This window comes from Microtus pennsylvanicus, chromosome X, assembly GCF_037038515.1.
Source record: "Microtus pennsylvanicus isolate mMicPen1 chromosome X, mMicPen1.hap1, whole genome shotgun sequence".
Lineage (NCBI taxonomy): Eukaryota > Metazoa > Chordata > Mammalia > Rodentia > Cricetidae > Microtus > Microtus pennsylvanicus.
In genome coordinates, this window is record NC_134601.1 from 144,438,509 (window position 1) to 144,451,827 (window position 13,319).

Below are 13,319 nucleotides of genomic sequence, written 5' to 3' on the forward strand. Positions count from 1 at the left end.
TCACTTCCTGGCCAGCATGACCTCGAGGTCGCCCCCAGTGGGGCGGCGCTGGAAGTGGGCGAAGCCGGCGGTGGCGGCCATGGCGCGGAACTCGGCCTCCGTGCGCTCGCGGCCGCGCGTCTGCAGCAGCATCGTCAGCGACAGCAGCAGCGCGCGCGCCGGGCCGCGGCCCCCGGGGGTCAGCACGGCCTCGACCAGGAGGAGGGCGGAGCCTGGGGGCGACGGGGAGACAGCTGGGGTGACCCCGTGACCTCTGGGTGACCTCTGTGATTCCCGTAATCCCTTGGTGACCCCTGTGTGACCTTGGTGACACCTTGACCTCTGTGACACCTTGACCCCATGACCTCTGGTTGACCTCTGTGACCGCTGTAATCTCTCGGTGACCTCTGTGTGACCTCTGTCACACCTTGACCCTGGTGACCTCTGTGTGACCTCTGTGACCCCTGTGACCCTGTGTCCTCATGACTTCTGGGAGACCACTGTGTGACCTCGGTGACGCCTTGACCTCAGTGACCCATAGGTGACCTCTGTGACCCCCTCAGTGACCCCCTCATGACCCCACGAGGTCCATGACCCTTGCTTGAACTCTGCTACTCCTCTGCGACCTCCGTGACTTCCGTAATCCCTGGGTGACCTCTGTGTGACCTCCGTGACCCCTAGATGACCCCCTCAGTGACCCCATGAACTCCATGACCTTTGTTTGAACTGTTACTGCTATGTGACCCCCGTGACCTCTGGGCGACCTCTGTGTCCCCTATGACCCCCGGGTCCCCCCCCGTGACCTCCACGACCCCCGTCCGACCCCGCCCCCCGCTGACCCCGTCCGCCCGCGCGCCCGATCCTCCCCAGCAGCCGCGCGGCGTCCGCGTCCGTCCAGTCGTGCAGGACCCGGGCCAGGATGTAGAGGTCGGCGCGCGGGAGCGGGGACCGGAAGAAGTCGCCTGGGGGTCGGCGGGGTCGGAGGGCGGGGTCAGGGGGCGGGGCTTCCGGGGTCAGGAAATCCCATCCCCGGGGTCATGGGGCGGGGCCTCCGGGGTCAGGGGTCGGGAAATGGCTGCGTAGGACGGGAAGTGGCTATGGGACTACATTTCCCAGGGTGCCGTGCGTCAGTGGCAGGAAGTGGCTAAGACTCCATTTTCCCGATGCGTGATTGACAGGCGGGAGGATCGGGGACCAGAAGAAGTTGCCTGGGGGTCACCGGGGTCAGAGGGCGGGGCTTCTGGGGTCGAAAGATCCCATCCCCAGTGCGTGATTGACAGGTGGATGGAGCGGGGTCAGCCGGGTCAGGGGGCGGGAAATCCCATCCCTGATGCCTGATTGACAGGCGGGCGGAGCGGGGTCCCGCCCACCAGACACAGGAAGTGACCGGAGAGGAACAGGAAGTGCCCGGACGGGAACAGGAAGTGCCCAGAGAGGAACAGGAAGTGCCCAGAGAGGAACAGGAAGTGCCCGGACACGAACAGGAAGTGCCCGGACAGGAACAGGAAGTGCCCCGCCCCAGGCCCCGCCCCTCGCCCACCTCCCAGGAAGCGGATGGGCGGGTCCCCCCGTGGGCGCCGGAAATGGGCGCGGGCGGCGGCGACGACGTCGTGGGTGTCGAACACGGACACGGAGCTCGCGGGGTAGAGGCGGGCGCAGGCCGTGGCCAGGGCTCCGGAGCCGCCTGTGGGGCGGGGGACTCAGCGCAGCACCCGGGGGAGGGGAGGACTCAGCGCAGCACCCGGGGGAGAGGAGTCAGTGCAGCACCCAGGGGAGGGTAGGACTCAGCGCAGCACCCAGGGGAGGGGAGGACTCAGCGCAGCACCCCGGGGGAGGGTAGGACTCAGCGCAGCACCCGGGGGAGAGAAGTCAGCGCAGCACCCGGGGGAGGGGAGGACTCAGCGCAGCACCCAGGGGAGGGGAGGACTCAGTGCAGCACCCGAGTGTGGGGAGAACTCAGTGCTGCACTGGGGTGAATAAAGGACTCAGCGCAGCACCCCGGGGAGAGAAAATGATTCAGACAGCACCCAGAGGATGGGAGGACTTAGGGCAACACCCGGGGGGAGGGGAGGACACAGCGCAGCACCCGGGGGAGGGTAGGACTCAGCGCAGCACCCAGGGGAGGGGAGGACTCAGCGCAGCTCCCGGGGAAGAGGAGGACTCAGCGCAGCACCCAGGGAAGAGGACTCAGCACAGCACCCGGGCGTGGGTCTCACCGCCGACATCACAGATGACCCTGAACTCCGAGAGGTCAAAGGCCGTGAGCACCCGGGCGCCGTAGACGCTCCACGTGTCCTGCAGGGCGCGCATGAAGAGCAGGCGCTCGGCGCGGGACCTGGGGGCGGAGCCTCGGGTGAGGGGCGGGGCCTCGGGTGAGGGGCGGGGCCTCGGGTGAGGGGCGGGGCCTCGGGTGAGGGGCGGGGCATCGGATGAGGGGCGGGGCCTCGGGGGTGGATTTGAAGCGGGTTTCCTGGTCCTGGCTCTATGGGACTACATTTCCCATGGTGCCCTGTGTCAGGGGCAGGAAGTGGCTGTGTAGGACAGGAAGTGGCTATGGGACTACATTTCCCATGGTGCCGTGGGTCAGTGGCAGGAAGTGGCTGCGTAGGACAGGAAGTGGCTATGGGACTACATTTCCCATGGTGCCGTGGGTCAGTTGCATGATGTGGCTAAGACTAAGACTCCATTTCCCATGGTGCCGTGTGTCAGCGGCAGGAAGTGGCTGCGTAGGACAGGAAGTGGTAATGGGTGACTACATTTCCCATGGTGCCCTGTGTCAGCGGCAGGAAGTGGCTGTGCAGGACAGGAAGTGGATGTGTAAGACAGGAAGTGGCTATGGGTGACTACAATTCCCATGGTGCCCTGTGTCAGTGGCAGGAAGTGGATGTGTAAGACAGGAAGTGGCTATGGGTGACTACAATTCCCATGGTGCCCTGGGTCAGGGGCAGGAAGTGGCTGTGTAGGACAGGAAGTGGCTATGGGGACTACATTTCCCATGGTGCTGTGCGTCAGGAACAGGAAGTGGCTGTGTAGGACAGGAAGTGGCTATGAGGACTACGTTTCCCATGGTGCCATGCGTCAGTTGCATGATGTAGCCGACTAAGACTCCATTTCCCAGCATTCCTGGCGTCCGCGACAGGAAGTGGTGACAGAAAGGACACTGGGGCCCTCGTGGGTGAGGGGCGGGGCCTCGTGTGAGGAGGGCGGGGACACAGGTGATTGACAGGAGGGCGGGGACACAGGTGATTGACAGGAGGGAGGGCGGAGACACGGAAGTGATTGACAGTCCCGACGACCTCACCTGTAAATGGCCTCGAACGGCTCCCGCGTGGCCACGCCCACTGCGCGCGCGTACTGGCTCCGCCCCTCCCTGTGGGCGGGGCCGGGGGAGGCCCAAAGGATGATGGGAGAACTCAGCACTCGGCTCACAGACGGACCCGCAGGCCCCGCCCATCCATGACCACGCCCCTCACCCCAGGCCCCGCCCCAGCCGCAGGCCCCGCCCACATGGCACAGCTCCACCCACCCCTGGTCCCGCCCACCCTCCCTCCCGAGGCCCCGCCCCTCGCCCCAGGCCCCGCCCACCCCGAGGCCCCGCCCCTACCGCAGGCCCCGCCCCTACCGCACGGCCCCGCCCACCCCGAGGCCCCGCCCACACCGCAGGCCCCGCCCTCCTGAGGCCCCGCCCACCCCGAGGCCCCGCCCCTACCGCACGGCCCCGCCCAGCTCGCCCCAGCACCGCGCCGTCGTCCCCGCCAGGTAGCGCAGCATCGAGCGCTGAGACAGGGGGCTGCCCGCCAGCAGGAACAGGCGCGAGAGACGCGTGAGGGCGAAGGCGGGGCCTGCGGGGAGAGGGGGCGGGGCCTGGGTGAGGGCGACGTCATAGGGGGTGGGCCTTGTGAGGGTGATGTCATTGGAGGCGGGGCCTTGTGAGGGTGATGTCATACGGGCGGGGCTACGGGCGAGGGCGATGTCATTGGGGGCGGGGCCACGTCTGAGAATGACGTCATAGGGGCGGGGCCTGTGAGGGCGACATCATAGGGGCGGGGCCTGCGGGGAGAGGGGGCGGGGCCTGTGTGAGGGTGATGTCATTGGGGGCGGGGCCTCGGGTGATGGCGACGCCATTGGGGGCGGGGCCACGGGTGAGGGTGACATCATTGGGGGCGGAGCCACGGGTGAGGGTGATGTCATATGGGCGGGGACGGGGAGAGGGTGATGTCATGGGGGCGGGGCTCAGGATGCAGCGACGTCGTCCTCTCGAGGCCCCGCCCCCATGACTACATCACCTCCGGGCCCCTCTCCTGTGACATCATTGCAGCCCAGGCCCCGCCCCCAATGACGTCACCGACTCAGGCCCCAACCCGGTGATGTCACCAAAGCCCAGGTCCTGCCCCCTATGATGTCATCACAACAGTCCCCCACCCCTATGATGTCATCGCTACCCGTAGCCCCGCCCATATGACATCATCACCACCCCAGACCCTGCCCACTGTGATGTCATCACCACCCCAGGCCCCGCCCCTATGACATCATCACTGCCAGGCCCCGCCCCATGTGATGTCACCTCCCCAGGCCCCGCCCCCTATGACCTCTCCTCCACCGAGGCCCCGCCCCCATGATGTCATCACCTTCACAGGCCCCGCCCCTATGACCTCGCCGGCGCCCATGCCCCGCCCCCCATGATGTCATCACCTCCGCCCCCGCCGTCCTCCGCCCTCACGAGCCCCAGCCCGGCGCAGGCGTCCAGCAGCAGCCGCGTCCCCCGAGGACTCGAACCCAGGGCCCGGGCGACCGCGGCGGTTTCCAGGGGACCCGGGGCCAGGGCCTCGAACAGGCCGAGGTCAGAGGCCGTGAAGAGGACCTGGGGGGGCAGGGGGACTGAGCGCAGCACCCGGGGGGACGTGGTACCTGGGGGAATGAGTGCAGCACCCGGGGGGACTGAGTGCAGCACCTGGGGGGACGTGGTACCCGGGGGGACTGAGCGCAGCACCTGGGGGGACTGAGCGCAGCACCCGGGGGGACGTGGTACCTGGGGGAATGAGTGCAGCACCCGGGGGGACTCAGCGCAGCACCCGGGGGGACTGAGCGCAGCACCCGGGGGACACAGTACCCAGCACCATCCTGGGGATGGGGGAGGACTCAGTGCAGCACCCGGGGTGACTCAGCACCCAGCACCTGACTCTTAAGGGAGTTGGAACTGCCCATGAGGGAGACTCAGTGCAGCACCCAGAAAAGGACTAAGTATAGCACCCAGGGGGATGCGGCACAGGACACAGTAGAGACTAAGCTCAGCACCCGGGGAACTGCGCACACAGCACCCAGGGAAGAGACTCCGTGCCCAGAAGCTCACTCTGGGTAAACTGAGCCCAGCACCTCGGGGAGGACTGAGCGCAGCACCCACCTGCGAGACCATGAAGCCGTGCGCGTAGTCCATGAGGAGGCGGAAATCCCCGTCCTCCGGGTTCCCGTCCGCGGCCTCCGCCATCTTCGGCCCCGGGTGCTGGGAACTGGGTCAATCCGGGATGAGCCGGCTGGAGCCGGTGACGGCCGGGCTTGGGGGGGGGACTGAGGGCAGCACCCGGGTCACCTAGCAACCAGCAGACCCAGCACTTGGGTGACACAGCACCCGCATCACCCAGCATCCAGCACCTGGATCACCCTGCACCAAGCACCCAACAGACCCAGCACCCGTATCACCCAGCACACAGCACCCGGATGACACAGCACCCAGCACCTGGATCACCTAGCATCCGGGTCACCCAGCACCTAGATCACCCTGCACCAAGCACCCAATACCCAACACACCCAGCACCCAGGCCACCCATCACCCCCTTTACCTGGCACCTAGTAGACTCAGCACCCAGCACCCGGTTCACCCAGCACCCAGGACTCAGCACCTGCACCACCCAGCACCCAGATCACCCAGCACCTAGATCACCTTGAACCAAGCACCCAGCACCCAGATGACCAAGCGCCAGGATGACCCAGCACCCAGGTCACCCAAAGTCACCCAGCACTGTCTTTACCTAGCACCCAGACGACTCAGCATCCAGCACCCAGTTCACCCAGCAGATAGGACTCAGCATCCAGCACCCAGATGACCCAGCACCCGCATCACCCAGCACCCAGCACCCGGACCCCGCGCAGAGACGACACCACAGACGCCGGGCGCAGGGGAAACGATTTTATTGAACACAGGAAGTCCACGCGGTCACGTGACGCCCGCGGTTTCCCGCCAATCCCAGCGTCTGCGTGCGTGGCGGCGGCGGACTCGAACTCGCGTCCGGGGCGGGAAAAAAAATAAAAAAAAAACCGTAACGGGAACCAAAACCCGGCCTGGTGGCGCCCGCGGCGTCTTCCCAGCATGCCCGGCGGCCGCCCTCACCGGTTCCACGCGCTGCGCCTGCGCGGCGAGCGCGACCTGGACCGCGAGCGGCGCCCGTGGCGGCTGCGCTTCCGCTCCCGGCCGCGCTCCTCGTCCTTCTCGCGGCGCCGACGCTGTCGCTGCCGCCGCGGCTCGCGCTCGGGGTCCCGCGATTCCCCGTCCTCCTCCTCCGCGTCCTCGTCGCCGTCCGCGTGCGCGCGCTTCCGGTGCTGCCGTGGCCGCTCCCCGCCGTTGCCGTCGCCGCGGCTGCGCGAGCGTCGTTCGCACTCGGGCTCGCGGTTGCATTTGTCGTGGTCGCCGCGGTCGCGTGGCGGCGGTGGTGGTGGTGGCGCCGCGGCGTCCGCGCCTGGCTTGGGCGGTGCGTTCTCACGGATGCACGCGAGCACCTGCGTGGGCGCCGCCGTCGTCGCCGCTGCGGGCGCCTTGGGGTCTGGGTTCGAGTCTTGCTGCGGCGGCGGTGGCGGCGCCCGCGCGTGGGTCACGCGGTGCAGGATGTCGAGCACGGGCCGCAGGAGGTCGTCGGCGGCGCCCGCGTGGCGTCCGGCCGCGGGGTCGGCGTCGGCGGGGTCCGGGTTCGAGGCGTCGGCGGCGTCGGCGTCCGGGCGTCGGCTGAGCAGCAGGGACAGCAGGCGTTGGCGGAGTTCGCGCTCGCGACGCTGCAGCCCCAGCGCCCGCGCCTTCTCCTCCTCCACGCGGCGCAGCTCGGCCTCCTGCAGGCGGCGCCGCTCCTCCTGCCGCTGCCGGCGACGGCGCTCCTCGCTGCGCTCGCGCTGCTGCAGCTTCGCGGCCTGCGGGGGGGATGGGGGACTCGCACTCGGGACCCGCACGAAGGAACAGGCGGATGTTTCGCACGCCGCGCACACATGTGACACCCATGTATACACACACAGACGTCATACGCGGATGTTTCGCACACTGTGCACACGTGTGACACCCATGTATACACACACAGACTTGGATACTTCGCACTCGGTGCACACGTGTGACACCCATGTATACACACACAGATGCGGACATCTCGCACGCCGCGCACACGTGTGACACCCCTGTATACACACACGCCGCGCACACGTGTGACACCCCTGTGTACACACACGCCGCGCACACGTGTGACACCCCTGTATACACAGACGCAGACATCTCGCACACACCGTGCACACGTGTGACGCCCATGTATACACACACACAGACACGATGTTTCACACACTGTGCACATGTGTGACACCCATGTATACACGCACACACGCGGACATCTCGCACACGCCGCGCACACGTGTGACACCCATGTATACACAGTCAGACACGATGCACACGTGTGACACCCCTGTATACACGCACACACGCGGACATCTCGCACACGCCGCGCACACGTGTAACACCCATGTATACACGCACAGACGCAGACACTTCACACACCGCACACACGTGTGAGACCCCTGTATACACACAGACGCGGATGTTTCGCACACAGTGCACACGTGTGACACCCGTGTATACACACACAGTGGCGGACATCTCACACTCTGCGCACACGTGTGACACCCATGTATACACACGCCGCGCACACGTGTGACACCCCTGTGTACACACACGCCGCGCACACGTGTGACACCCCTGTATACACAGACGCGGACATCTCGCACACGCCGCGCACACGTGTGACGCCCATGTATACACACACACAGACACGATGTTTCATTTCACACACTGTGCACATGTGTGACACCCCTGTATACACGCACACACGCGGACATCTCGCACACGCCGCACACACGTGTGACACCCATGTATACACAGTCAGACACGATGCACACGTGTGACACCCCTGTATACACGCACACACGCGGACATCTCGCACACGCCGCGCACACGTGTGACACCCATGTATACACAGTCAGACACGATGCACACGTGTGACACCCCTGTATACACGCACACACGCGGACATCTCGCACGCCGCGCACACGTGTGACACCATCTGCACGCACCTCCACGCGGCCCAGCAGCTCCGCCACCAGCCGGATCGACTGCAGGTTGCGCTGGGCGAGCAGCAGCTTCCGCTCCTCGGTGCGGATTTTCTCCTGCAGACGCCGCTGCTCCTCCGCCTGCAGCTTCTCCGCCCGCCGACGGCTGCGACGCTGCTCCCGGTCCCGCGCCCGCTGCTCGCGCCTGCGCAGCTTCTCCTCCCGGCGGCGCTCGCGCTGCTGCTGCTCCAGCTGCTTCTGCTTCCTGCGGGGGGGGGGGTGAGGTCATCGGGGGCGGGGCCTGGGGGAGGGGCGGGGCCTCTGGGTGCTCTGAACTACATTTCCCAGAATGCTTTGCGGGGTCATACAGCGTGGGGATGAGAGGGTGAGGTCATCGGGGGCGGGGCCTGGGGGAGGGGCGGGGCCTCTGGGTGCTCTGAACTACATTTCCCAGAATGCTTTGCGGGGTCATACAGCGTGGGGATGAGAGGGTGAGGTCATCGGGGGCGGGGCCTGGGGGAGGGGTGGGGCCTCTGGGTGCTCTGGACTACATTTCCCAGAATGCTCTGCGGGGTCATACAGGGTCGTGGTGAGCAGGTGAGGTCATCGGGGGCGGGGCCTGGGGGGAGGGGCGGGGCGTCTGGGCCCTGAGGACTACATTTCCCAGAATGCTCCGCGTGGACCAAATGGGAAAGCTTGGGGTGGGGAATCCTTCCTGTGCTGTGATTTGCATATTCATGATTCGCCAAGGTCTCAACTGCACGGTGGGATTTGCATATTCATGATTCGCCAAGGTCTCGACTGCATGGTGGGATTTGCATATTCATGGGGCACAGGTCATTTGCATACTACGAGCTGTACACAGGAGCGGCCAAAGCCTCGTTTGCATATGCACGCAATGGGGGCAATTTACATGCTACGATTTGCATATGCAAGAGCAGCCAGGACCCCATCTACATACCGAGATTTGCATATTCATGTCCCACAGGTCATTTGCATACAACAAGCAGAACACACACGCAATGGGGGCAATTTACATGCTACGATTTGCATATTCATGAGCAGCCAGGACTTCATCTACATACCGAGATTTGCATATTCATGTCCCACGGGTCATTTGCATACAACGAGCCGAACACGCACGAGTGGCCAAAGCCTCTCACGCATACGCACGCAATGGGGGCAATTTACATACTACGATTTGCATATCCATGAGCTGATTTGCATATCCATGAGAGTCCCTCAGACAGAATCATGAACAGGGATGAGACGAAGGCTTTCCCCCAGCCCCTGCGTAGCCCCGCCCCCGCCCCCGCGTAGCTCCGCCCCCTGACCCCCCGACCCCGCCGTGACCCCGCGCGACCCTCACCGCTCCTCCGCCCGCCGCCGCTCCTCCGCCTCGCGCTCCCGCCGCTTCTGCTCCTCGCGCTGCAGCTCCAGCTCCCGCAGCTTCTGCCGCTCCAGCTGCCGCCGCCGGATCGAGGCCTCGCTCAGGTGCTTGGTGGCGTCGAACGAGACCTGGGGGCGGGGCCGGGTGATGTCATCGTGGGGGCGGGGCCAAGGGGTGACGTCATCGTGGGGCGGGGCCGGGCGACGTCATCGCGGGGGCCACGCCCACCGGCCCGTCGCCATGGCGACGTGACCACGCCCACGGCGACGTCGCTGTTTCCCACTGAAAATCACGCCGGCCACACTGACATCACCTCGAACCCGAGCCCCTAAGGCCCCGCCCCCACGATGACATCACCGTCCTGACTCCGCATACTATTATGTCGCCATGGCGCTGTGGCCACGCCCACGGTGACATCGCCGTTTCCGGCCGAGATTCACATCCGCTGCAGCGACATCACCTCGCATCCCAGTCCTAAACCCCGCCACCACGATGACATCACCAGGAACCCAAGCCCCGCCCCTGGATGACATCACCTCGCACCCGAGTCCCGCCCCCCGCTATGACATCACCTTGAACCCCAGTCCTACACCCCACCCCCCCGATGACATCACCTCGCCCCCGCGGCCCTGCCCCACGGTGATATCAGCCCCGCCCACCAATGACATCACCCCCGTGGCCCCGCCCCCGACGACGTCATACCTTGATGCCGCACGCCACCGCCTTGCCGTCCTCGCCCTTGTACATGAGCTTGGCGCCCCGCAGCGCCGCCATGGCGCGCACGAACCCCGCGTACTCGCGGTACTGCACGTAGGCCTCGAAGTGCAGCCCGCCGCCCCAGCCGAACGTGTGGAAGCCGCGGCCCCCGCCCCCGCCCCCAACGCCGCCGCCGCCCACGCCGCCCGTCATGTCCTCGCGGTACGGGTCCAGCATCGGGATGTCCACCTGCCGGATCTCGCCGAACGCCGCGAACGCCTGACGCAGCAGCGCCTCGCTCGGGCGCTCCGACGCGGCCGACAGGGAGGACGACGCCATGGCGGACGCGGAGAAAGTACTGGCGGAAGTGCCGGAGGAAGTGGCTTCGCTCCTGGCGGAAGTGGACGAAGTACTGGCGGAAGTGCCGGAGGAAGTGGCTTCGCTCCTGGCGGAAGTGGAGGACGAAGTACTGGCGGAAGTGCTGGCGGAAGTGGCTTCACTCCTGGCGGAAGTGGACGAAGTACTGGCGGAAGTACTGGCGGAAGTGGCTTCACTCCTGGCGGAAGTGGATGAAGTACTGGCGGAAGCAGCTTCGCCATGGCCGCCGCGGGGCGCGAACCAGCGGCAGGGCAGCCCCTCGAGGTGGATGGTGTCGGGCCTCTCGCCGGGCCGGGTCTCGTTCATGTCTGCGGCGTCGCGGAAGAAGGCGTCCCAGTCGTGGCGGGAGGGGGCGTCGGGGCGGAACTCGGCGGCGCGCACGCGGAGCGGGTCTGCGAACCCCGCGAGCTTGATGCTGCGGCCGTCGAGCCGCGCCAGGAACGGCCGCACCAGCGCCCGCTGCTCCACCTCGGCCTCGAAGCGGATGAAGTCCAGCGTGCTCTTGGCGATGCGCAGCGACGAGAACTGCGCGTGCGGCAGCGGCGGCGGCTGGGCTCCGCCCCCGGCCCCGCCCCCTTCCGCCGCGGCGACGTCGTCCGGCCCCGCCCCCGCCACCATGGCCTTGAGCCGCTCCATCACCTCCCAGTTGGAGATCGACTTCCCCGGCGGCCGCAGCGGGGGCAGCGCCACGCTGATCGCCAGCTTCGTGATCGGCTTCAGGTAGAGGCCGAGCGCCGGGCACAGCGGCTCCGCCTCCGAGGGGTCGTGCACGATGGACATGGCTGCGGGGGGGGGGAGAGGGGGCGGGGCCGGCAGTGAGGGGCGGGGCCGGTGAGGGACACGCCCACCGGGCCGTCCTGCCCAATCCCTGTCCTGACCCGGAGCTCCGCCCACCACATCATCAGGACCAATCTGTGTCCCCATCCTGCCCTCTGGCTCCGCCCCCAAGGACAGCCCCGCCCTCCCAGCCCATCCCCGTCCCTACACTCTAGCTCCGCCCACCACGTCATCAGGAACAATCCCTGTCCCCGTCCTGCCCTCTGGCTCCGCCCCAAAGGTTGAGGCCACGCCCCCAACCTCCTGGCCTATCCCTGTCCTGAGCTGGAGCTCCGCCCACCACGTCAAAAGGAGCAATCTGTGTCTCCGACCTGCCCTCTGGCTCCGCCCCCTAGGACAGCCCCGCCCACCACATCATCAGGACCAATCCGTGTCCCCGTACTGCCCTCTGGCTCCGCCCCAAGTCTGAGGCCACGCCCCCAACATCCTGCCCAATCCCTGTCCTGAGCTGGAGCTCCGCCCACCATGTCATTAGGAACAATCTCATCACCGTCCTGCCCTCCGGCTCCGCCCCCACTGGGGAGCCCCGCCCACCACATCCTCCTGACAAATCGTGTCCACGTCCTGCCATCTGGCTCCGCCCCCACTGGGTAGCCCCGCCCACCATTTCATCAGGACCAATCACATCACCGTCCTGCCCTCCGGCTCCGCCCCCACTGGGGAGCCCCGCCCACCACGTCATCAGGACCAATCTCATCACCGTCCTGCGCTCTGGCTCCGCCCCCAAGGACAGCCCCGCCCTCCCAGCCTATCCCTGTCCCTACACTGTAGCTCCGCCCACCACATCATCAGGACCAATCCGTGTCCCCGACCTGCCCTCTGGCTCCGCCCCCAAGGACAGCCCCGCCCTCCCAGCCTATCCCCCGTCCCTACACTGTAGCTCCGCCCACCATGTCATCAGGACCAATCCTCGTCCCCGTCCTGCCCTCTGGCTCCGCCCCCATCGCCGAGGCCCCGCCCTCTTAATTCACCCCTCACACAGGCCAAGCCCCCCCACCATCCTGGCCAATCCCTGTCCTGTAGCCCCGCCCCTTCACGTGTCAGCCCCGCCCCCTCTGACAGACCTGCCAATCCCTGCCCCCGTCCTGCTCTCTAGCCCCGCCCACACAGGTGAGCCCCGCCCTCCTGGCCAACCCCCCTCCCTGTACTGCACTATGGCTCCGCCCACAACCTCATCCTGGACAATCCCTGTCCTGTAGCCACGCCCCTTCAGCTGTCAGCCCCGCCCTCTCTGACAGACCTGCCAATCTCTGTCCCCATCCTGCCCTGTAGCCCCGCCCCCAAAGGTGAGACCCGCCCTCCCAGCCAACACCGCTGCCTTACTGCACTCTAGCTCCGCCCACCACATCATCCTGACCTCTGGCTCCGCCCCCATGGCAGAGGCCCCGCCCTTCCCTCTTCACCCGCTCACACAGGCCGCGCCCCTACCACCACTGCGGCCAATCCCCACCCCTCCTGCCCTATGGCTCCGCCCACCGCGTCTTCATGACCAATCCCTGTCCTGCCCTTTGGCTCCGCCCCAATCGCTTAAGCCCCGCCTTCTCCACCACCACCCCAGCCAATCCCCTCCTCTTGCCCTGTAGCTCCGCCTTCCTAAGCCCCACCCTCAATCCCGCCCCTCACCCAGGCCACGCCCACTCAATCCCAAACCAATCCCCGCCCCGTCCTTGCCGCTAACCACGCCCAGTCA

General features: G+C 66.6%; 2 protein-coding genes across 2 annotated transcripts; both read right to left on the reverse strand.

Annotated features, from left to right (window-relative positions):
* Positions 1-5,494, reverse strand: LOC142841102 (acetylserotonin O-methyltransferase-like). The gene is made up of 8 exons (XM_075957851.1): positions 5,381-5,494; positions 4,677-4,840; positions 3,689-3,829; positions 3,281-3,349; positions 2,196-2,314; positions 1,520-1,663; positions 819-941; positions 1-212 (listed from the first exon to the last, which is right to left on the reverse strand). Exons 1-8 carry the CDS (start codon positions 5,462-5,464, stop codon positions 1-3), a joined length of 1,056 nt encoding a protein of 351 aa, XP_075813966.1. The 5' UTR covers positions 5,465-5,494.
* A 655-nt stretch (positions 5,495-6,149) lies between these two features.
* Akap17a (A-kinase anchoring protein 17A) lies at positions 6,150-12,316 on the reverse strand. The gene is made up of 5 exons (XM_075957655.1): positions 12,260-12,316; positions 10,421-11,574; positions 9,698-9,846; positions 8,353-8,593; positions 6,150-7,152 (listed from the first exon to the last, which is right to left on the reverse strand). The coding sequence occupies exons 1-5, from the start codon at positions 12,309-12,311 to the stop codon at positions 6,361-6,363; spliced, it is 2,388 nt and encodes a 795-aa protein (XP_075813770.1). The 5' UTR covers positions 12,312-12,316; the 3' UTR covers positions 6,150-6,360.
* Positions 12,317-13,319: the final 1,003 nt, after the last annotated feature.